The 26,335-nt window shown below is 38.4% G+C and overlaps 1 protein-coding gene across 3 annotated transcripts in view; it reads left to right on the forward strand.

Moving 5' to 3' along the window:
* Nucleotides 1–6,254: 6,254 nt before the first annotated feature.
* pof1b.L (POF1B, actin binding protein L homeolog) overlaps nt 6,255–26,335 on the forward strand; it is a 47,034-nt gene continuing 26,953 nt past the window's right edge. For all 3 annotated transcript variants that reach the window (XM_041572770.1, XM_041572771.1, XM_041572772.1), the window contains exons 1-3: nt 6,255–6,458; nt 7,732–7,992; nt 24,996–25,055. In XM_041572770.1, coding sequence (XP_041428704.1) covers nt 6,270–6,458; nt 7,732–7,992; nt 24,996–25,055 — 510 coding nt within the window. In that variant the 5' untranslated portion in view covers nt 6,255–6,269. The remainder of the gene's footprint in view (nt 6,459–7,731; nt 7,993–24,995; nt 25,056–26,335) is intronic.

Consider the following 26,335-nt stretch of genomic DNA (forward strand, 5'->3'; position numbering starts at 1 on the left):
TAAATAAATGTACTAACTGGAGTACCAATGGAATCATTGCTGAATAAATGAACTGCTTTATTAACAGCATGCTCATTTCACAGCTTCACTTCAGACGTTCACTTACCTTTCTTGTTTCTACATGGGCAACACCACCTCTTGGCCTCTCAACAGACACCTAGCCTTCTCTTTACTGCCCTCCCATAGCAGATTTAACTTTAGCCGTAAGTCTGCTAACTATCTCTCTGTATTACTTTACTGATGACAAAGATACCAGTTCCTAGTCCCAATTATTTCACTAGCACAATCTCGGAGTAACAGTCTCTGATGACCATACTTGCTAGCTACCCTACTCTTGACTCTTTATCCTAGCTATTACAGGATTTGTCTAGTGCTAATTATCCCTTATCCCCATGCTGTTGTCATGTTTGGCACCCTACTGTATATCCAGAACCCAAGCTAAGCTCCCTGGTCTCGGCTCTCACTTCTGCCTTTAACCGCTGCCTTTCACCTCGGTTGATCGGATGCCGCCAGGTCTTAACAGAGAGAGGAGCAAAGCTAACGGTTCTGAACGAGCAATGGGGCAGGATCGTCTCACCAGGATACTGAAGGAAGAACACCACCAGAAACAGGCAGGCCGGGCCAGCACAAGCAGTTAGAATAGTCAGACAGGCCAGAATCAGGATAGAGAGCGTAGAATAGTCGGAGGACAGGCAAAGGTTTCAGGATTGGAGAGATCAACGTAGTTTCAGACAGGCAAGGTCAGGATTGGAGAGGTCAGAGTAGTAAGCAGGCAGGCAAGGGTCAAGCACAGTAGATCAAACAGGAATCACTAGGAATAAACACAAAGGAACAAGCGAATTGAAACTTGCTGAAAACTAAATTCCCCTTTTAAACTGTTTGAATTTTGCGCCAATGCGCGTGACATCATGCCGGCACAATCGTACAAAAGTTATGTCCGACAAAAGCTAGTGACAGTCTCCCACTGAAAATCGTAAGATCAGCAATACATGCAGAGATATTATCGGCAGCTGACAGAAATTTTCTAACCTGTCCGATCCAAACGACCGATCTCCCCTGGACAAAAATGTTGGGACTCTCCACACATGGTCCGAAAACTGTACAAATCCTTAAGGGGGTAAGTGATAGAACCTAAAGTTTCCCATAGAAAGCAGTTGAGGAAATACCATGATAGAGTTCCGTTAGAAGTGAGGAAGTGAGACAGCTATGAGTGAGGATTGTATCATATGAACCCCCCTCCCCTGTTGCATTATCTTAGTGAGCAGGGAGTAAAAAGTTCAGAGTCTGGGCTAGGATTCCTGATGATGAGTGGCACCTGAAGCAGAGGGCCTTCATAGAAATTAGAGACAGGGGTCGGAGTGAATGAGTGACTAGACAAAGTGGTCTAGTTATACTCATATTTTATCCCTAATTCTTACCAAGCACTGTGGGTGGGGATGGCTGCACCCATATATTCACATCTGTTCATTTGATTTCTTCATCAGATTTTTCCAAATGTTCTGTTCTCCCCTATTGCTCCAAACAAGTTAATCTTTCTATTACTGAAATCTAAATAACATCAATTTTTTAAACTAAAGGCATGTGAATATCTTCTTTTTAAAGAGAGCTATCACTGAATTTATTTCACAGAGGAAGAGCTTTTTTGCCACTGCCCACTAACCTCTCTGCACACCAATCTCTCTGTATACTAACCTCAGTCTCTGTCCACTTACCTCTTTGCACACGAGCCTCAGTCTCTGTCCACTAACCTCTCTGCCCACTAAGCTCTCTGCACACCAATCTCTCTGCATACTAACCTCAGTCTCTGTCCACTTACCTCTTTGCACACGAGCCTCAGTCTCTGTCCACTAACCTCTCTGCCCACTAACCTCTCTGCACAGAGGAAAGGCTTTTTGGCCACTGCTCACTAACCTCTCTGCACACTAACCTCTCTGCCCACCCACTAACCTCTCTGCACACTAACTTCTCTGCCCACTAACCTCTCTGCACACTAACCTCTCTGCACACTAACCTCTCTGCACACTAACCTCTCTGCCCACTAACCTCTCTGCACCCCAACCTCTCTGCCCAGTAACCTCTTTGAACATTAGCCTATCTGCTCACTAAACTCTCTGCCCTCTAACCTCTTTGCCCTCTAAAATCTCTGCCCACTAACCTCTCTGCACACTAACCTCTCTGCTAACTAACCTCTCTGATTCTTCAGTATTCTACTGTTTCTCTTCTGTTTCTTTTCCCTGCTAGTTCTCTTGCATTCTGCATTTCGCCCAGTTTTTTTTTCTCTTTCACCTGATTGTATTCATTTAAAGGTGTTTTGGTTTAGGATAAGGGCACACCTGGCAATTCGGAGAGATTTAGTCGCCAGGTGTGCCCTTACCCTTATACCAGAAAGACTAAGTTATTTTTAAGGCCAAACTTGCAATTTTAAGAACTATTTAGTTCTGACTTTTTCACTTAAAACCTTCAATACCCCACAAACAGTTTTCTAGTTCTTTGGCCATATAATGTCTCCCTCTTCTCAGTGTAAATTAACCAAATAACAGCAGACAAGATGATCTCTTCACGAGTTTCCAGTGTTTTTCTAAACAACCTCAGAAATATGTGGCTGCAAAAGTTTCACAAAACTTCCAATGAAATGATTTACAAAGGTACAGTACCAAAATAATGTAGAAATTCATCATACAGTGTCAGATTTCCCCTCGAGGGTGTAACAATAGAGACAGAAGGTCCAGTCCAGTGTCTGCTGGGGTTGACATGGAATGGCTAGTGGGGGCATGGCTGATATTCAGGTCAGTACTTGCTAAATAAATTCAATGCTGTTGAGGATGGAGGATTGAAGAATCTTTTTCCTTGGAAGCCAGTAACTTTGCTGTTATGTCTAATTATACCACTGACTGTCAGTTGCCTTTATGTGCTTGCAATTGATGAGCTGGAGACAAGCTGTATAGGTTTTTACCAGTAACATTTTACACTGGATTATGTTACTTTGTGTAAAATTGAATTAAATATCTGTGGATGTGTAGGTAGTTTAAATCTAATCCCTGATTCTCCTAGATAAAAACAGGCAGATTATGACTGAAAAGTGCAAAGTTTAAAGGAGAGTTAACTTTCACAAACCTATTTTGCAGCATTATCTGACAAATAATTATTTCTTCAACTGCTTTCTGTTTTTATTCAATTTAGGATTTAAAAATACATTCGTTTTATTTGCTTTCCTCCAATTTAACCAAGAACGAATGGATGAAGTTGTAACAGTCGCTCAGTGACAAACTATAAAGAGACTTTTAAATGAAATGAAACAAGTGGAACACTTTGGGCAAATGTTTTATTGGACATGCAAATTACATGCCATCCTACCCTTTAACTGGAGGTCATTCTTTTGTAAAACTGTGAGTTCATACAGTGTACACCCACCTCTAGTGATTCGGCTGCTTAAGCCCATTTTGGTTTCATGTTTATTATGGGGGTTGTGGTATATTTTGTAGTTAAATGGCAAGTCAACCCTGAAATAAAAATAGAAAAATCATAATTCTAAGCAATTTTCCAATATACATTTATCAAAAAAGGCAGTGCTTTTAAAGTTATTAATAAAAACAATTGTTATACTGACTCCTGGTTGTTACTTTTTAAACAATGTTGCAAAAGTCTTGGTTCCCCAGCAAAGACATGTCTATGCATTAGTTGGCTTGTTTTACATTGTATCAATAGTCTGAGCCACCAGGGCAGTAAATAGAAAGGGACAAACATTGCTTTCATAGCAAAACATATAGAAATAACTTAAAAACCATAAGCAAAATGTAATGAATGTATATGAATGTATATTACAAAGTTGCTTAGAATTATGTTTCCTTTTATTAGGCAAAAATATTTATTTTCGTTTGATATTCCCTTAAAACAAATACAGCAATGTTAATTAGTCAAGTCCATGAGGATTAAAATGATTCAGTCCTGGATTTTACCCCCCTCTTCAGTGTCGGACTGGCCCACAGGGATACCTGGAAAACTCCCGGTGGGCCTAGGTGTCAGTGGGTCCTCCTGCTTCAAAACATTTGGCATATTTCATGGCCATTAGCTATTTCTATGAGACTAAATAGATTGAATAATAGATTATAGCATGTAAAGAAAAGAGACTAGCAGAATAGAGGTTGCGTGAGGAGAGGAATTATAATAGTACTGAGAGTGGGCCCCTGATCTAAGGTATTTTGGTGGGCCCCTGGTCTAAGATTTTTGGGTGGGCCCCTGGTGTCCCAGCCAACACTGCCCCTCTTTACTAAGGGCTGAACTCCATGGTGCTGCTTGTCCCAGTCTGACGCAATCAGAGGAAGCGGATGCGACAAGACAGATGCGCCAAATATAATGTAAGTAATAGGAATGCCAGACCTACAAGCTGGGTGCATCCGACACAACACGATTGTCGGATGCAAACGCCGCACATTGCGTCTTCATGCGACAGTTGTGTCGTGACAGATGCACACAGCTTGTAGGTCTGACATTCCTTTTACTTACATTATATTCAACGCATCCGTCTTGTTGCATCTGCTTCCTCTCATCATGTCAGATCAGAGCAGCCTTTAATCAGTGATCCCTAACCAGTGGCTCACAAGCAACATGCTGCTCACCAACCCATTTAATGTTGCTCCCAGTGACCTTAAAGAATAATTCAACCATTAATTAACTAAAAAAAACCCTAGGCAGGCCCACCAGTCGTGGCGCCTGCCCGAATTTGCGGTTGCGTGCGCATGCGCAAGTTCAAGCTCGCATGCGCATGGCCGAATTCAAGCTTGCGTACGCATGCCCGAATTCAAGCTCATGCGCAGAAGCGTAAAGAAGCGAGAAATAATGCAGAGTCGGGAAGAGAAGGGAACTGGACTTGGGGTAGGTGACAGAGAAGGTACGTGCCTGGCGCCCTCCCAGCTTTGCGCCCTAGGCACGTGCCTACTCTGCCTACCCCTAGTTCCGGCCCTGCCCCTACCCTATGTAGACCCTCCTCCTCCCCACCCCGGCCTAGCTGCACACCCCTCAGGAAATGCCCCTAACTTTTTACTTAGCCCTCGGTGCAGATTCAGGGATCACAGTTTACGACAGCCATCTTCCGTCTTCGGTAATCTGAGATTGACAAATCGGCGCATGCGCAGTTGGGGTGGTCTCCCAATTCGCGACAACTGCCCATGAGCCGAAATAGACGAAATTGAAGACCCAGAAGAAGACATGAAGACCCGGAAGATGGCTGCCGTGAACTGTGATCCCTGAATCTGAATTCTCCTTTAAAGCAGGTGCTTGTTTTTGAATTCTTGGCTTGGAGGCATGATTTAGTTGCGTAAAAACCAGGTGTTCTGCCATATAGAGCCTCCTTTACACAGACAGTCCAAATCGGAGCAACCAAATAGCCAATCACAACCAGGCCAGATTTGTGGAAAAGCCACATAAGCCCGGGCTTAGGGTGGCAGGATTTTAGTGGTGGCATTCTGCCCAGCCACACCCGCATTGGTTCAGAAGCACCAAGGATACAAAAGAGATTTGATCGTTTTTAAAATTTCCTTGGAGCAACAAAGGAAATTTGCACATATGTAAATGTTAAGGGGAGAGGGCAGGGGTGACAAGCTGTGGTGGGCCTGGAGATGCAAATATAAATTTGGCAGGAACTTTTTTTAATGCTTGTGTTGCTCCCCAGCTCTTTTTTTTAATATTTAAATGTGTCTCATGGGTAAAAAAAGTTGTGCGTCCCTTCATGAAATGGTGCCATGGAATAAAATATCGTAGCTGAATAAAATGATCCCCTTTCATGACATGGGCTTATTAATTGAGACCCGTGGAAACGTGTGGAGAAGCCTGTGCTGTAAAGTATGGACTATATGACTGAATTCATAGCATATTCTAGTTTACTCTTCTTTTTCGATGTTCCTAATACAGTGGAACCTCAATTTTACATCCCTTGATTTTAAGTTTTCACTCATTTTACAGTTGTTTTGTGGTCCCACCTATATATTATGCATAATACATTTCCCTAATTTTACATCACCATTACACCATTTTTTTCTAGCACCCTGAAAAACGTAAAATGGAGGTTCTACTGTAGTAGGATTTAGTTGTGAGCTCATGTCAGTACTCCAGTCCTGAGAGCAACAGTAAGAGGTGAGGAATGCTGCTCAGTCTCCCTGACATGTAAGTGTCAGTTCTCAGCTTTCTGGTCACACCCTTGTGCTTTGCACGGCGGGAAGGCGGGCCCCCATTTACTGCGTCTGTCACAACTCAGGTAAACACACCTGCGCATTATGCTTTCAGGGCATTCTGCTACGGCCAATCATAAAGCAGAGCTCAGGCTTGAAACATTGTCCAGCCTATTGCACCGCAGTCTGATTTCAATCATCCCGCCCCTCCAGTTCGCTGCAGAATTCATTCTCTCAGCTAGGAAGTGGCTCTGTGTGAGGAGAGCTCCAGCAACAGCGCGGGGAAACCCTCAGGTACAGTGTCCTCTGATACTTCTCCTTCCGCCTCTTTCTCAAAAAGTGCACGCAGCGGCGTTATATTCAGCAAAATGTTGCGCAAAGTTGCGCGTAGTCGACAGAGTAACTTCAGGAAAGCGACTGCTGCTGTTGCTAAGCAAGGGCCGAGTCTCTGGCGTTTGCAGCGTCTGTTTAGTCTCCATAGAAATTATAGTGGTGGGACGTGCACCCTGTTGTTGCTGTGCAAAGCCGAGCAGTTATCATTGTTCAGGACTAGGAGATATAGTGGAATCAGTATGGCATGTTTCCTAAACACAGGTGGGCAAATAGAGGCAACAACAAGTGTTTTGTTCTGCTGCAGGTTTATATAGTGGGTGGCCATTGTGCAGCAATGAATGTGGGAAAGGCTTAGACATATATTTAAAAAAAAGGCAGCTGTATGCAAGTATTTACAGTGTGGAGTTTCATGGCAATGCAAGGGACTTCTATACACTAGCATCATCTGATCCAAGGACACAAAAACCATCACTAAATATTTTCAAGAATTATAATAAATATTTGGAATGAGTGTGCCTGGTCTTGCTGGCTGCATATATATATATATATATATATATATATATATATATATATATATATATATATATATATATATATATATATATATATATTATATGTGTCTCAATTAGGGATGCAACGAATCCATTTTGGATGCGGCTGAACCCCCAAATCCATCACGAAGGATTCTGACGAATCCTGAATCCTAATTTGCATATGCAAATTAGGGGTGGGAAGGGGAAAACATTTTTTACTTCCTTGTTTTGTGACAAAAAGTCACGCAATTTCCCTCTCCGCCCCTAATTTGCATATGCAGATACGGTTCGGCCGGACAGAAGGATTCGGGCGAATCCGAATCCTGCTAAAAAAGGCTGAATCCCGAACCGAATCCTGGATTCGGTGTATCCCTAGTCTCAATTTTGTACTTGTCATACAGAGAACAGTGAGCATCATTTCCTACCCGATAATACAGTAAATGTAAATCCCTACCTACTCTAGATACACAGACACTATATGTGACATGCGAGTGCCGCTACATCGAGTAGCTCTTTTATTATCTCACTTGTTTACACATCAGGCTGAAGAACAGGAAGCAGGGATATTTTACCTCCTTAGAACTGGATCCCACACACACCTCTGGGATTTTCTTGCTTCTCGCATTGATTTTGTGTAAAAATGAAATTTTATGTTGCAGAAATAAAATCTTAAAAATGAACAATATTTCTTTGCATTACAGGTTGCACAAAGCTTAGCCAGCTGTCAAAGGATCTGCACTACTCCTGGTGAAAAGATGTCTACCTCTTCTGGCTACTGGGTGTCTGAGAATGGAAGTACTTCAGATAGGGACAATGTATTTTATGAAAGAACGAGATCATACAATCCAGTCACCAAAATGATTCAGGTTATGGATAATTCTGCTCCTTTGAGTCCTAGAGCCAATCCTAGCCCTGTGTACCAGACTGCTGAGCAGCAATTTCAAAGAGTTCAACATATTCAGGTGAGATAGTCTTCTACTTTCTGCACTGTAATGGAATGTGTGCCTGTTGTTACTGTTGCATTTATTACTTTGTGTGCATGTACTGTTATTATTGCAACTATCTGTCTAGTATTTGTTTCTGTTGTAGAGCAACTCAACATTCAATGTGCAGTGTTCTACAATTTATATGTACTACAGTGCCCAGCATTCAATGTTGTAAGCAAATGCCGGTGTTTCAATAGCTGAATTGTTGGCACATCAATGTTTTGCTGCACTTGTAACCGTGTAATTAGTTAATGGGGTCATGACCAAATACGGGACTGAAAATGATCAGTGTGTACATTTTATGTGAAATAATGCAGTTTATCCTTGTGTCTAGCTTCTGTTACTCCAAATGTGGAGAAAAGAGTAGAATGTTATTAAAACTGACCCCAGGTTGCTCCCCCACCCCACTTTGATAAATTGTTTATAAACTTTTAACGCCTTCTGCTGGTTTTACCAGTCTGGAATTAAATCCTTTCCTGCGCAAGCAGTAAGTTCCCATCAACCTACTTCCCTCAGGACTTGTCTGCAACCTCAGTGCAGCAAGTTATATTCACTTGTCAATGATTTCAAATTATATATTTTACTTGCCTGAATCTGTGCAGGTAAACTTTTTTTTTTTTCCCTAAGTTTTAAATTTCTCTTGCTAAAGACTTGTTTAAAAAAAGCCTGGGAAATTTCAAATCCTGTCTTGTTACACACCTCTTCATCATAGCAGCTTTGATCTCTCAGCCATTTCCAGCCATTTCCAGCTAAACTGCCACACCTATTTTCATGCTAAAAGTCAAAAAATTACAACCACTATCAAAGTGAAGGCACTTCAGTTGTGTATTTTTAGTTTTGGCATTCTTAGCCTGTCAGTACTTCATGCTGGGAGTCCTAGTTTGCAACAGCTCAAAAGCCATCTTTGTAACACTTTTAATATGAAAAAGTTAAGAAAATAAATAACACATAAAGTTATATTGTTTGCCTAGAGCAAGAAAAAAAGAAACTCTGTTGCCAGTGGAATTGCTCAATTTCTTCATAATCTACATGTCCAAATCTCCATTTTTAAGCCCTGTTTTTTTTTTCTGTTGAACACCACACCCACCAGCCATGGGAATTCTATTGCTGCGGAATAATTGCACAGGCGGTAGGCACCCATAAGCAAAGGAATTTTCATGGTCTTTTCTCAGAAACCTTGTGAAACTTCTTGTTTTCTTGGTGTTTTATCTCTTAGCATGTGTAACTAGAACTGTGCTGCTCTTGTGGTCCTCAAGTTATTATTATTATTATTATTACTTATTTAACAAATTAATTAATTTCAATGGACTGATACAGTTGTAGCTGTGATATGTTTCCTTCTTGCTAGTGCAAACTTTAACACAAATAAAAGAACTGTAATATCAATAGACCGTTTTGCTTCAATGAGAGTGACTCACTATTTGAGGGTGTATTTAAAAATGAATGAGAAATTCCGCATCTAAGATCCAGTCGATGTGTAACTATAATAACTGTCTTTTCAGAGGTGCAGCTTATGCACTGGAGTCTCTTGACACTTTGATACAATACAGAACTGCAGCCCTTAAATGTCCTTTCCCACCAGCCCCCGCTACACATTTACTTGCATGAGGACCACTGTGCCTGTGGGACACAAATGTCCAACCAGGATTGATTGGTAAATTGTATTCCCAAAAAATACTGCCTTTGTGGCAAGTACATGTCAAAAATGTATTTTTCTTGTTATTTTTCCTAGCTACAACTGTTTGTAATTGCAACTCTTCCCCAGAGCACTTTGTCAATAAATAAACTTTGTATGCATGGGTCTAAGTTGGAAAAAAAAGAAGTGAGCCAATGAAAAGGCAGGGGGGCATTCAAATCCATTGGTGGCCTAAATCCTACCCATTGGCCAGCTGTAGATGATCAGTTTAGTCAAGAGGGACGACTGCACTATTTTTGTTATTTTTTATTATTATTGAGAAGCATAATTTACAAGCAAGTTAAAGTTTTGTTGGGTCTGTAGATATACTGAAAGGGAGTGAAGGTCTGATTTTCCCATTTCCAGAGTTAAGATAATCATGGCTGCCAATGAATGAATTGTACAGTAATTGTTTTTAATTGAATGTAACTGTTCTGTTGTACTGTTTCTTGCTGTAAAAATGCAAGTTTTTGGTTTCAGTTTTATGCTTGAGGAAGAGAATTAAGTGGTTTTGAAATCTGCCCTGTTCATTTATCTTGGCTTATATTTTTCTCATCCTGACTGGAACTGATCATAATGGAAGGTTGATATATGATTCTGGAGTAAAGCAATGTGATATATCCTTGCGGTGCCAGGGGTTTTACAACAAAGCAAGGAAACAGAAGCAATTGGTCTGTAGGGATCATAGATAATGTGTGTGGAAGTTGGTATATGGGAGGAGAATGATAACAGTTCTGCTTCTTATTTAAGAAAGTGATTCAATGATGTGCTTAACACTTGAGATTATATTTACAGGAAGGATCATTTACCACAGATGGGGCAGGGTGCAAAGTGCAAAAAACATTTTTTGGCTTGTGTTTTGCTCCCTGTCGGTGGGTGCTCCAAAATGCAAAGGAAGGATCTGCCCTTTCCTTGATTAAAACAGTGCTGCCTGTAGCGAAGGGTTACTGTGTGCCCACCAGCACTGCGTTTTGTAATCCGGCGGTAGGTGCAGAGTGTAGATGTGGAAGCAAGTGCTTCATTGAGCAAAGAAGTGCTCGTCTTGTGCTTGTATCTGGGGCATAATAAATTACAATTAGGACATTTTAATTTCTGCTGCTTGTATCCATGAAGTACTTGTTACTGTACATAGCTTTCCTTTTGCTTGAATGGGGTGCATGTACTCTGCATATAGTCAGTTATTGCTACCATGGGTTGCCTTTTGATGGCCTGAAGGGAAAACACCACAGACCACTTTTTTGTTTCTGAAGTTGGTTGGCCCTGATATTTCACTTTATACATGTCATGCATATGTTCAAATATGCTATACTGTAATTACTATTGGAAATATTTTCTGCTTGCTGGACTCTGCAGGAGGCAGCACTTTTCCCATCCCTTACAGATGGTCTCCTACTGCTGAGTTACTGATAGACTTCTTCAGATGTAGTGCTAAGCAGTATGGTTTCATATTCACATTTTTGGTAAATGTTGCTGTTCTGGGTTGGGCATCTTAAAAGCTCGGTCACCATTCTGAAATTTTCATTTATATTCATTTTATTTTTATTTTTTTTTTTGTCACTGGGCATTTGCAGAACAATTTTGTGCATTCTTTAAACTAGATTAACTATATTGCTATATACAGTATAGACAATATATTTTACAAAATGTTTTTTACATGTGGCTGTACGAAAGTTTAAATTTGATCACATTTATTAACACTTCCATGACATGCCAGGAACATATTTACGGCAGTCAGGAAAGTGTTTTGATCACTCTGGCACATTTGCTCAGTTTTCTTTCTTTCTTTAATTGTGTCAATTGATGACAAACTTTGACTGCTTTAAGTAGTAAAATATTTTTCTTTTTTTATGGTTTAGGGTGTTATAGTTCAGTGCTACTGCTGACCTATAATCCCCCAACAAACTGAAAGCTCACTGAAAAAGATGAGCATTGCATTAATAAAAATAAGTCTGTAGGTGTGCTTTTGATTTTGTAAACTTCTTTCTTGCCCTGCAACAGTTACAGAAGCCATTGATGATCATTTTACAAATGTTTCCTATCTTCCAAGCTGATTTCAAATCAGCAGAAAAGTGAAACTAAATATTTTCCATCCCTTAGTTCCCACAATGGCTCATAAGAGTTGTGAGTGGGAGAGAGTTTAAGTTTGGGCTAATGAGCTTTTTTCCCCACTGCATTTTGATCTTCCTAAAAATGTGGGAACTGCACTCCATACTTTGTTTAGCATTGCAGCCTAAGTAAATCTATACACATGTAACGTTTGCCTGCAAATCAAATTTAGCGTGTTTAGCTGTTCTGAAATTTTCACCCGATTGTCCAAGGAAGTAATGTGTGATGATTTCAGATATTTTGATCTGAAGAAAAAAAAAACAATCTGCACTTTTGTATAAAATGTAACCGCTGTGTAAAGCTGAATGGAATTTTGTCTTATCTCCATAAAGTCTCTCCATTCACACCAGCCTGGATTGTGTACATCATATGTCACTAGACAGTGCCTACTGCTGTCAGCAATGCTGTTATTGCCCAGGCGACGCACACATATAAATTACACATCCCATCAGCTTTGTTCACAACTTATATGTTGCCTAGACAATAGCATGTTTGACTTAAAGATCTGTTGTAGTCATTCAGAACATGGAGCCTAGCGCAGAGCTACATTCATTCATTTCTTGCCCACAATATATTCTATTGTAACTCTGTGTATTGCTTGGTGTTACTTTCTCTAAAACATTACTTCTGTTATATTCACAGTAATGCCTGTTGTAAAACTAACTACAAATAGCAGTTAAAATAGTAGTAAAATACTACACATACCGTAAACAAGTAAATGTTTTATTATGCTGGATATAGGCCCAATAAAAAAAACCATAGGGATGGAGGAGGATACATTATTGGCTCAACAGTACAAATCATAATACATACAGCAAAGTTTTTGAAGTACATTGAAATTTTTACACTGGTTCATTAGCTTACTATTTGCCCCGGGCATTTACAATAATTTGAGTGCTTATTTGGTGGCTCAAGGCCTTTTGCTCGAGCCACCAAAAGCAGTACAGTTGCTTTTAACTTCTATTATCTTGGCTGGGGCTGGTTAAAAGTTGTTTTTGTCTGCTTTTATTGTATTCTCTCTCTAGCAACAGCCATTGTCCTGTTCCTCGGCTATGGAAGATTAGAAAGCAATAACCATTGTTAGAGCAGCTCTTGCAGCACCAACTACCATCAATTATAGTTCATATACTGCTTAGAAAAAAAGAATTATGTTGTAAATCTGTCTTCACGGGGCTTTGTTAAAAGCAATGCATTTTGGGATCTTGGCAAATCAATGGCGTTATTATTTCCTTTCAATTTAGGCGAACAATTAGGTTAACTGCGGGAAACACGTTTTACCATCAAAAGAACTGCCCCCATTTTATTTCTACTATATCCTTCCCATTTAAGGTGACTGTTACAATTAAGTTATAGGATTTGTTGTCAAGATTTTTTTTCTAATAAAAATAAGGAAAAAACAAAAAAGATGAGGAAACAGTTGAGGTGACCCTAAAGCCCTGTCTATGAGATGCATTTGGCTTTTTTCTCCAGGCATCCAAGTACACTTGACATATAGAGCCTTTGAAAAACAGTAGGAAATTCAGCTTCGCACTTGTTTCAGAAGTCATTAAAATATTTATTATATTATTCAACATGCGTCAGAGGGTAAAGGATTTGTGGTTATACAGAGGTTCCTGAAGTAAAGCACTACAGTGAGCATCCTTCTAGTGCTGAGACGATTAATATGTACTACCTCAGGGTTGTAACTAATGATGGGCAAACATCACAAAAATTTGTGAAACAGTAAAAATTCCGCAAAATGTGTTGAACACTGTTTTTTTTTCACCCATTGCAGTCTATGGGCATCATTTTTGCAGCGAAACTTGGCGAAAAATTGAAATACTGTAAAGGGACACTTAATTATGGGTTTGAAGAACAAGTTATTGAGAGATTGTCCTAAGTGTTGTCAGCTCGGTTAACCCTTCCTCCACCAATACAGCGAGAAATTCCTGTGTAGCGCAGGCTCTACTGGGAGTTGCAGAATTGAAGATAACCAGTCGGTTGATTGGCGAAAAGTCTTCAAGAGAAGAAAATACAGCAAGTCCAGTTGATTTGACTCATTACTATAGATACAGTATCATGACCTGGAAGAATGAGAACAATGAAACCACAGTATTTTTTTTGTGCAAATGTTCATTGAATGCTCCCCAGATCTTTTTTTTTTTTTTCCTGTGTACTAGTAATTGAACCCTAATTGAAACTGTTCATTTAACCAGTGTGTGGAATTGCTTCAGACTATATGTGTAGGTTTATTGATGTTTTGGGGATACTTAGCAAAGTAATATATGGTTTATGTATATAGATGTGATAATATCTGTGTATATAATTGGCTCTCCAATCCAAAGTCTCCCCTAGTTGTGCATAAAAACACCAGTGAGGCTGTTAGGTGTGTGCCTTTCCTGGTTAACTAATAAAACATTTACTGAGAGTTGCTCTTCGGATCCCCTCTAAAACTATCACTTTGCCACATATCCAAAATGGCCCCAACAATAAATCTAAGAAGATTAGGGGTTGTGGAAACAGGGACTTTTGAATTCATAAGTGCGGGACTACTGATTATCAGTGCCATGGCATCAGACTTCCGTGTACAGTTAGTACATAGTTCAAATGACATTCTGCTTACAGTCACAGTCTGTAAAATATTAACCCAGGGTTTCCAGACTGTAACAGGAGTCATTGGAATATGTGTTTAATTGACTTAACATATTGACTTGACATATTGAATTGGGTATATGTTATCATCAGCAATGTGCCAACCACAGTACATTTTCCCTTAAAGATATGGATAATTTTGTCAACTCACCTGTTTTTTTTTCGTAACTCACCCCGATTTTTTTCGATATTTTCATTAGGTGGTCACTGACCCCATCTATAAAACATGCACTGTAAAGGCTGCAAATATATTGTTATTGCTACTATTATTACCTTCTCTTTGTATTCAGGCCCCCTCCTATTCATATTCCAATCTCTTATTCAAATCAGTGCATGGTTGCTAGGGTAATTTGGACCCTAGCAACCAGATGGCTGAAATTACAAACCAGAGAGCTGCTGAATAAAAAGCGGCACAAGCCTTTTATGGAAAAAGTGGTCACCACATTTAATAAAGAGACTGTTACTATACTTATAGATAACTATGTATTATTTTCTTTAGTGTTGTTAACGGTAACGTTGTTCTTTTGTTTGGGAGTAGTATGCACAGATGTTGCTCCTCTGTTTTGGAGAATTGTTTATCTGATTTAAAGAACATTCCTTTGAGGTTATTTGGTATATTTCCATTGATAAGTAGGACAAAGGTTCCAAATACAAACAAAGTTGGAAGTATTTTGAGGTCATAACCAATTATTGTTCTCAAATCCATAACTCCCCAAGCCTGTGAGTGGCAGAACATTTTTAAATAATAGATAAGCAAAAAATGAAGGCTGGTTTATTTGAGCTATGCTTGAGTAATTTAAATATCTGCAACCTGGGCAAGCCCATTGGGTAGGCAGCAGAGATACAGTATATTGGAGTGGGGGCACTTGGAGCTGAGGTGTTTAGAGTGAATGGGGGGGAAGGTGAGGGAACAGGTGGGGACCAATCAGGGTGCTGGGACAGGTAGTAGTGCCTTGAGCACCAAAAACTACTCAACCCAGCCCTGCCTGAACCTTTTCATACAACTGTAATTGTTTATTTGGAATGCCTTGGATCTGTAAATCTACTACAATTCGAATAATGATTGGGTTTAACAATAGAAGAGTGAAAAAGGAACAATACTTGTGTTTGCAGTTTGCTGGATTTTATTGTATTTAAGATCAGCAGACATAAAAAGAAATAGCACCAAACACAATGTAAAGTTTTCTGCACCATTTAAGAATGCAAAAAAAATCTTATTTTTAAATGATGCAAAATCTTTTTCCTAAATTTACATACAACAGTAGAATGTTGGCAATATTTGATTGACAGCTGAGCTTTTTAAATGAGCTTACAACATCATTGGATGCTTTAATAAAAAATTTAAACTGGATTTCATGTTAAATTTGAAAAGGACTATGCTATGATTTATATTTATAAACTATGCATGGATCTATGTATACATTCAAGATTTTTTTCTACATACACCAGTAAAACTAACTGAAATAAGAGGAATGATTGGAATTTAGGACATAATTATTTGGAAGTATATATCGGTTAATTGTGGTTTACCAAAGGCACAAATGATCTGTTAAAATGGTTCATTCCTAATATATCTATTCTTAAGTAGATTTAGAGATTATATAATCCTCCCAATGAGCCTTCCTTTACTGATTTAGTTATACAGGTATAGGATCCCTTATCCGGAAACCCGATATCCAGAAAGCTCAGAATTACAGAATGGCTGTCTCCCATAGACTCCATTTTATCCAAATTTTTAAAAATGATTTCCTTTTTCTCTGTAATAATAAAACAGAAGCTTGTACTTGATCCCAACTAAAATATAATTAATCCTTATTGGAAGCAAAACCAGCCTATTGGGTTTATTTAATGTTTAAATGAATTTATAGTAGATTTAAGGCATGAAAACCCAAATTACTGAAAGATCCATTATCCGGAAAACCTGTACAACGAAAAACAGTACAAGTATGGAGTTTATGCTCTTAAAACCCATTATCCAGAAAATTCCAAAGTACGGGGAGTCCATTTGCCATTCCCAAGTCCGGTTTAAACAAGCCTTTATTTTTTTTTGTAATGAAGTTATACCTTGATGCTTATATCCACATTGGTGGTAAAACAATCCTACAGTTCCTACTGGGTTTTTTAATGTTTAAAAACAAATTATACCACTGCCCGTCAGTCATTAATTTTAAGTTTTTCTGTGTATATCTGCGCCAAAAGCAACATCAGCATTGAAAACTGGGTAATGCTGGAAATTCAAGAGTTGTACAGTAAATCTGGGGCAATGATCATGTCTTACCATGTTCACTGTTTGAAACAAATCAAGCTGTTTAGGAAACGGATCCCTGCTGTGCTTCTAGCAGCTCATTACACTGTTGCTCAAACATAATTCAATAAGTCACCCAGTAAACGCTCTGTAGAGAAGGTGGGCAGTGAAGCTACAATGCACAAGCACATACTTGTAGGACATTAGCTGGAGGACAATTCTTGGAGGGAGGAGAAACGCTACAGAGTCAGAATGCACTAATTATTTGAAGCGTGTTTTTGATGAATTCAGCACTTCCACCCAATAAATCATTACAATGATTACAACAGTACAGGTGGCACAACAGTATGGAGAGGACTCATAAAAGCAAAAGTTATGTCAGCACTCGCAAAATTACACATTTAGTTAATTTGGTAAAAAGTTGTAAACCACTACAGTGTGTTAATATAACCGTGCATTAATATTTGCATGTACAGTGTAAAAATAAAAACTGGGTAAATAGATTGTCTGTGCAAAATAAAAAAATGTTTCTAATATATTTAGTTAGCCAAAAATGTAATCCATAAAGGCTGGAGTGACTGGGTGTCTAACATAATAGCCAGAACACTACTTCCTGCTTTGCAGTTCTCTAACTCAGTCAGTCAGCGACTATAAGGGGGGGGTCACATGGGACATAATTGTTCAGTGAGTTTGCAATGGATCCTTCACATGCAGGTCAGATTCAAAAGTAACAGTTATGTGGCCACCCTAAAATCACTGATTGGTTACTGCCTGGTAGGTAAGCAATCAATGGAGCAGGAAGTCTTCTGTTCTATTATGTTATGCATACAGTCACTCCAGCCTTTATAGATTACATTTTTGTCTAACTATATTTGAAAAAATGTTTCATTTTACACAACCTATCTATTTACCCAGTTTTTTTTTTGTTTTTTTTTTACTGAACAATTCTTTTAAAACACAGGAACAAAGAAACTTTTAATTGTGGCATGTGCAAAAGGTTGGACTCCCTAGTCTTTTTCAATACTTGTGGAAGATTGTAATTCTTGGGTCAAAATGTATGTTCAAGATCTACTCACAGATTTGAAATGATTTTCAAGTCAGGGGACATAAGGGTCTTCCCGAAACCTCCATGTTGCTTTTCCTTGAGTAGTTTGTGGCTTTTGAGGTATGTTTAGGATCATTGTCTTAAAGGAAAACTATACCCCCCAAACAATGTAGGTCTCTATAAAAAGATATTGCATAAAACCGCTCATATGTAAAACCCTGCTTGAGGTAAATAAACCATTTTCATAATAATATACTTTTCTAGTAGTATGTGCCATTGGGTAATCATAAATAGAAAATTGCCATTTAAAAAAATAAAGGCTGTCCCCTAGGATTGTACGATTCATTGTGCACACAAACGAACTATACTTGTTAGGTCACATGAGCCAATTAACAGACCGAATTCTGTCTTTTGCTTCAACACTTCTTCCTGTTAGAGTTAAAGTTGTAGTATTTCTGGTCAGGTGATCTCTGAGGCAGCACACAGACCATCACAAAATGGGGGTTCAAGGCAAGAGATGTATAAGGGCAATATTTACTTAAATATATAGACCAGTTTGGTAAGATTCTTTAATATGCCACTTAATATGATGTAAACTAACTGCTGCTTAAGTGTTCATTATGGGGGTATAGTTTTCCTTTAAGGTGGCCATACACGGGCCAATAAAAGCTGCCGACAGACCAGTTGGTAGCTTATTGACCAGTGTGTGGGGACCTCTGACGTGCTTCCATAGGCCAGATGTCGATCGAGCAGGACTAAAAATCCTGTCGGATCATGGACCGCATCTGCCCGATATCGCCCACCTCAAGGTCTCTTAAGTGTATGGCCACCTATATTGTAGGACCTGGATCCCCTTCTCAGCTGCAACTTTTTGTCTGATTGTTTCATATTGGTATCCAAAATTTGCTGATTTTTAGTGGAATCCATTGGTCTATGCAACCCCAAAGCATAATAGATCCGCTTCCATGTTTAACAGTTGACATGTTGTTTTATTTATCAAGTTCTGCCCCTTTTTTTGGAAACAAATCTTTAAGAGTCAAAGGGGCTCATTTATTAACACTGGGCAAATTTGCCCATGGGCAGTTACCTATGGCAACCAATCAGTGATTAGCTTTTTAAAGCCACCTGCAAGTAGAAAAATGAATGCAGCTATTTGATTGGTTGCTATGGGTTACTGCCCATGGGCAAATTTGCTAATAAACGACCCCCAAAGAGTTCATTTTTACTTCATCCGTCCATAGCACTTGGTTTCAAAAGGCAGTTTGGGGTGGGTTTGGGTTCAGTTCCTTGTTCTGCTAGCATTTCTTGATGACATTACGGACAGTGTAAATTGTGAGCTGGAAGCATTTTGCAATCTCTTTATAGCCTTCCCTTGCTTTGTAAGCATCAATTAGCTTCACTTTCATATCCTCGATCAGGCGCTTAGAGAAAGCCATGGTTGAGGAGTGACGGCCAAAGTCAGATATTCCATTAAACTCTGCAACTCCCAATGGATGTTAAAGGCAGCTAGGGTAAGAGACCTTGCAAAAACTGTGTTTATAGCTGGATAAGTGATTGTGTGCATGTCCTAACTTTTGTACATACCACAATTGCTGTTTTTTATGCTGTGTTTAAATATTACAAAGCTAATTATGATATTTGGCCAGGGGTGCCCATACTTTTGCATTCAAATACAATGGTACAGGTTTTCGTATCCTTGTAGCCCTTTATAAATAAAGTGATACATACATGCAACCATATTTGTTACAAGTCATTCAGTCAGTGTTTTAACACTGTGTCTCTCTGGCAAACTGTCTATTCCTTTCTTTCTTTTAAGCCGTAGCCGTCCTGTGCATTTGCACTGTATCAATTCTTCTATACTCCGTTAACCTACTACTTTATTCTGGACTGTAAATAATTTTTATACATGCTTTCAAATGTAGATTACTATAGATAATGCAGAAAATCTGAATTTATGCGGGGTTGTACGACAAGTGTATAGTGAAAATACTCCTTTCCAAGTGTAAAAATTAGGGGGAGATTGCTTACATTGTGAATGGGAAGAAAATAAAATTTATTTTTAAAATTTTAAAAACTCAAATTAATCAAATTTTTTTTATGAAAGCAAATCCGACCAAACTCCCTTCGACGATTTTAAATAATTTATCAATAATGTTCTCGAAAAAATTGTAGCAATTGGACAAAATGTCCAGACAAAATCGAGTGTTATTTTGTATCGTTTAGTTGACGCTCTTTTACGGATTATCCTTCAATAACCCCCGAATTTTCCGAATTATCCAGCGAAGATCACAATGTCAAGAAACAACTTCAGGGACATGTGCCATTTATTTTTACATGAACTTGACAGGTTTGAGATGGCATAATTTCAGATTCTGATTTTCCCCCAGCTTTGGGGTGGGTATGATAAATCTCTAAAAATTTGAGGTTTTTTTTCCATGGAAAATTTGAGTTTTTCCCCTAAAAACCTTGACCAGAAAAAAATTGAGGTTTAATAAATGGACCCCAAAGTGTTGGAATCCTACTAACCATTTAAGCAGGTATAAAATCGCACAGCACTTAGATTAAACCCCACAACCTTTGTTGCTCCACACTCTCGCCACATCCAATCTCTTATTACGTGATCAATTTCTCAGAAGACATCCCGAAAAGAAATCTAATAGTGTGCACTGTCAAGCTAAGGACCCCCCAGTTCAGGTTTTACTTGCGCAAGATTCACTTGTCTGTATCATATAGATCTTCATTCCCTTGTCCTGCAGATCTCCATGCATGCTATTGGTTGTTTCCTGGGTATAGTTTCTCCAACAGGACAAACTTTGATTGAAGTGCAATCCTTTGTGTCCAGTGCAGTACTCCAATACGCTATTAGGAGAATGGGGATAACTACAGAGGAAGCAGACCCTGCGGCTGTAGGGGAGCCAAAGTGAATACAGGGTTCAGTTTCCAACACTTACAAACCTATGGGATCTGTTAAGTTTGCTACTCTATTGTGTATTTTTTTTCTCTTTGAGGCCCTATTGATATTTGCGTAACAGAAGGGATTTATGGATGTTGTATGCCATTGAAGTTAGCCAGGTGGAAGGCAAATATTATTTGACTAGACTCATTACTGTACGGTTGTTGTAACCATGTACAGTGTGTTATGCTTCTAATATATTATCTATTAATAATAGACTTGCACAACTACCTAAATTTCTTCTGTTTGGTTGGAAGTAGTATATCTAATCTTTTAGATTAGTAGATCTTAATCTAGAGCATGGACACCATGCTTTATGAATTTACACTGCCTCTATCTTCCAAGCAGGATAAGCCCATATATATTGATTTCATGCAAATCATTTTGCAAGGATAGTGACACTTTAAATAACTGCTCTGGGGTGGCGGGGTGTGGTCTGGACCTGTAGTAGCCTTTTTCATTTCATGTGAAGGCTTTTTTTTAATTTATTTTTTAATCCTTACCAGGGCACCATAATCACGAGCATGGCTGCATCATTGGTTACGACTGTAAAATGTATGCCATAGTATCACTACCTATTACAGCTTATGGGACGCACGATGAAGATTGAACATGGGAACTGGTTATCACAGTTTTTGGGCAGTAATCATACCCATGTGCTACACATGGCAGGTTCATAAATTATTATGGGAGCTAATCGAAACACCGGCAGTTTATTACTTAAATTGATGGTGTGCTTCCCACACGTTGCACACTTTTTATAAACAGTTTAATGGTAATGTTATTAGTGATGTTGAAATGTAATTAAGCTATTAACTCGGATGTGCTAAAGAAGACCTGATATTCTGTATAGTAACAGTAAGCCTTTTGTTTGGTGAACGCTCTTTGTTTGATTGAGTTTAGGGAAATTGACACTAAAGAGCAGTGTGTCTGCTGTTGATAATGTCATAACTAGAGATGCCATACCATTAACATGTTAACTTTCCTGGTTCATGCCCTCCGTTACATCATGCACAGTGCATTACTACTGTATGCTCACCTGTAAACTGTCTGAAGCAGCATATTGAGCATGCTTATCCCTCTGAACTTGCTGAAAGACACAACAGTGGAAGAAACATGATTGACCAATACATTGACTTACGTTACTAGACTAGATTGCCTACATTGGTCTGTAGCCCAAGGATTGGGATGGGGCTGCTCAGTCTTTTATTAAAAAATATTTAGAGAAGATAATTATTAGGTTGTGACCATATTCCAGGTACCACCTTTAATACAGCAACACCTTTGGCTCAAAGCCCAATGAAACAGGTGGAGTTCCTAAAGAACTGATTTGTCAGCTTAGTATTTTTAGAGACGCGCCTTTCTCTTCATGCCTACTGTAGCTCAATGTCACTTTATCAGACATAGACAAAGAACCTGCAATGCTAAATGTGACCCATACATGAAGGCCTTACGATTAAGGATGCATCTATGCATAATATTCTGTTTATACGATACTTGTTGATATTTATCACTTCTGGGCTTTCAGGGTTATGATTATCTCAAATTCCTATTTGTCACATGGGCCAGATTTATTAAGGTTTGAATGGTAAATCCGAATTTTCGATTTATTTTCGCGTCAACTCTAATTCTAATTTAATAGCACCAACTTGAATGTAAATTTGAAAGTGAGCTTTATCACTTGTCGACAGTGGAAACCATTCTAATTCGAATATTCACCACCTAAAACCTGACATTCACATTTTTTTTTTTCTGAGGAAAAACTCAAATTGAGTTTAATTCGAATTTGATTCAGGTTAGGAACATTCCTTTTAATTGTAGACGTTCAAGGTTTCTCTTCAAGAAGATAACATTTGCGTTTTGATTTCCTTTGAATTTATTAGAGTAAAACACAATTGAAAAGCTTCTTTCTAATTTATTGAATCATTAAATGAAAGAATTATAAGTTGAGAACAAGTTACTTGGTCAAAATTTATTGTTAAAAACATATTACCTGGGATTTCAATTTGGAAAAATGGTGGTTGTTTCAGCGAGTATCTTATTGGAATCTTGGGCTAGATGAGTGAGCAGATCCCACCACCTCACTCAAATATTTTATTTTGTAACCGCAGAAGTATTTCACATAATGAAGACATGAGGGATTTGGCAGATATTTTAGTTTAACAGTAGACTGTTAATAAACTGTACAACCTGAGCAGTTCCAAATTTAAACAAACAGAAAGAAGGGGGAATTGATCAATGCGCATTCCCTGGTCCCCTGTATCATAAGTAATCTAGTATCTATGCAAATGCATATATTTACAAAAACAGGGATTTTGTAGTTACAAAGTTATAATAATAAAATTGGTAAGCCACCATACCGTATCAAGGTAAACCCCATATGGTGGTCCCTAACTATTTACATCCAACGATTGTACTCAAAGGCTGGCACCTCTTTGCATGGTAGCATTTTTTGGTTAACTGTCTCCTCGCTTGGGCATTGGTTTCAGTCAGAGGGCTTAGTTCTCTCCCAATATTAGATTTAAGAATAGCGAGATTGCCAAAACCACAGCATTGGTTCCACAGGCTTAATCCTCCACGCTATTACAATATTATTTCAGAAGAAATTTGATTGTCTGCTCTTTGACATAGGTACCACTAGACAAACATTATAGGTCAAGAAACTAACCTTTCCAAAAGTCTCTCTCTTTTTATTACATCCCAGCAGGTATGTTGTGTTTAAAGGACCTTTATATAATCTATATATTTTTTTAATCTCTTGTATTTATATCAAGGGCTTGGTTGAAGCAGGGTGTAGACTGGGCATAATGGGGTGTTAATGCGGCAACACTGGGCACTTTTGCAATCACCCCCATCCCACCAACCATTGGGCTGTGTGTTTTAAGCACAACTGTTGTGTTAACAGGTAGATTATCAGGTTTTTCTTACAGCATATATGTGAAAAGTAGACAAACAATAACATTCAAATAAAGGACAAATGGGGTTTGGCCCTGTTTCTCCAGTTTCTATAAAATGCTGCTAGCAAAGCCCTTAAAATCGCCCGTGTGACACCCCTTATGTTTTGTTATGGATAAAAAAGTGCCTGATATTTCCTGGGCCCTATAAAATATAAAGTAATCCTATGGCTTGAGGGTTTTTTTTTATTATCTCTTCTATTTTTCTTGTGTAAACAGGTCATTGGGCTGCAGGTTATATGAGAGAGCAATTTAGGCAAATAACTACCTTTAAAGGGGACCCGCCACCCCAAAAAAATTCCAAATCCTATTTTATTATATTAGTCAGGCAAAATTAACTTTAATTACACTGTAAAAATTGTTAGAATCTTGTTTCCTTCCATCTGGGAATTCATTATTATAGCAAGCAGGCAGGAGCCATTTTGTGGACACTGTTCTTAAGGCTAGCCTTGCATTATCTCAAAATCTTGTTTGAGAATGTCCATCCCAATGCACTGGTTACACAACTTATGGTGAAGAGAACGGGGGAATGTGGGGAGAACATCTAGGAAGTACTGAATGGAAAGTGAAAGTAACTGCCTGCCCCTCCTCTATGCCTAAGGCATAGAGGAGGGGCAGGCAATATTTGATTGACAGTTCAGATGAGATGAGCTATGAATGCTTAAATTAAAAAAAAGAATTTGGATTTCATTTTTAATTTGTAAAGGAGTTTTATTATACAGATTTTTATGTCTGGGTGACGGGTCCACTTGTGGTGGATGGCACACTTGGCTGACAAAGTGCCCAAAAATACCCTTTCATTGACAAACGAATAGCAAGCACTCATTGCAGTGTCCTCTTTACCCTAATATTATTAGGAAACTATATAAAGAGTAATAATAATATGGAATCCCATTTTAGCAGGGAAGAAGAGCATGTAAATGTGAAACACCCGTGGGTAATCGTATACCTACAACAAGTCTTCCCATAGTTTTATGAGAATGAAGATTGAAAGATGCAAAGAAGTAATTTGAGAACATAGGAAAATGACCCGGGGATATGGTTCTAGGCAATTTACATCATGAAGAGATACTAAGAATAACACACACTGCCTCGGCACAGACGGGTTCTTTCCAGAAACACTGTCAGCAGTGTATGGCTTCACTGTAATAAAAACAACGAAAGGGAAAGTGGCAAATACCTACTTTTATTGTTATAGCAGACAATGAATGCACAGCATTTAGGGTTTTCCCGTTCTCAAATGAAAAATACAATTGAAAAATGTGCAGGAAACCCAAAAACAAAACAACTAGAGATGATCACCAACACAATCGTTTTTTCCCATAGACATAGAAAATGCAGTGAGTAACTATAGGTACCTTATCTTGCAGGATGTTCCTAATTCACAGCAAGAAACTGTAAGAACATACATCGTTCAAAATACTGAGCAGGTAAGTTTTTACTTTTCTATATTCATATTATAATTTATAGCACGTATATATTTTATTTCTCAGGGAAAAAGCCTTTCTATGTATTTCGATAAATGGGCAGTATAACATATAGGCACTTAATTACCTTATTGTAATGTATATTTATCTTTTCCTCTCTTTCCTGTTAGGGTTCGGATTAGGTTGGTAATTCCCCCAAATCGTACTATAACAAAATAGCAGATTTGATGCATCCCTAGCTACAATGTCATGATATAGACTTTATAGAGTTATTCCTTTTATACATCCCTTTTTAGTACTGGGTAGTTCTGTAATACATTAAACTCCATTTAGAAAAAAATTACATTTTTATGTTCTGCAGAGTTGGCTTCTCTTCTTTATTTGACCTTTCTCATTACCACAGGATTCCATTTAATTATTAATATGGCATATAGAATTATACATATAATAGAGAGTTTACAAATCTATAGTTAGAGACACAAAATGGGCCTCCATGCTGCTGTGAGTGGGTCCCCTTGATCCCTATTAATACAATGCTATGACTTCTACAGTAGGAAATAGGTATTAAAATGATGTGCAAACAAATTTGTGCTTTGCAAATCTATAATATAATCCTGAAGTCGCTGTGCTAGAGAATTTTTAACTACATGTATGGAACCTGTTATCCAGAATGCTCGGGACCGTGGGGCTTTCTGGATAACGGATCGTTCTGTAATTTGGATGCTCATACTTTAAGTTTACTAAAAAGTCATGTAAACATTTAAATAGGCTGGTTCTGCTTCCAAAAAATATTAATTATAACTTAGTATGGATCTTGTACAAGGTACTGTTTTATTATTACAGAGAAAAAGGAAATCATTTTTAAGGAATTGGATTATTTGGATAAAATGGAGTCTATGGGAGACATTCTCTAATTCGGGTTTTCGGGTAACGGATCCCATACCTGTATATACATTAATGCACTATTATATTCAGCAACCTAACTAGGGTTTAATCAACCAAATATGTTTTGCCTTCTATTCATGTCACTCCCCAAACATTCAGCCACTTTCTAGCTAATTTAGAATCACACACATATATGAATTTATGACAATATAGGTTTGGGACCTGTTATCCAGAATGCTTGGGACCTGGGGTTTTCCATAATTTTGATCTTCATACCTTAAGGCTACTAGAAAATCATGGAACCATTACATAAACCCAATAGGCTGGTTTTACTTGCAATAGATATTAATTATATCTTGGTATCAAGTACAAGGTACTGTTTTATTACTACAGAGAAA

The sequence above is a fragment of the Xenopus laevis genome, chromosome 8L, assembly GCF_017654675.1.
Source record: "Xenopus laevis strain J_2021 chromosome 8L, Xenopus_laevis_v10.1, whole genome shotgun sequence".
Taxonomy (NCBI): Eukaryota; Metazoa; Chordata; class Amphibia; order Anura; family Pipidae; genus Xenopus; species Xenopus laevis.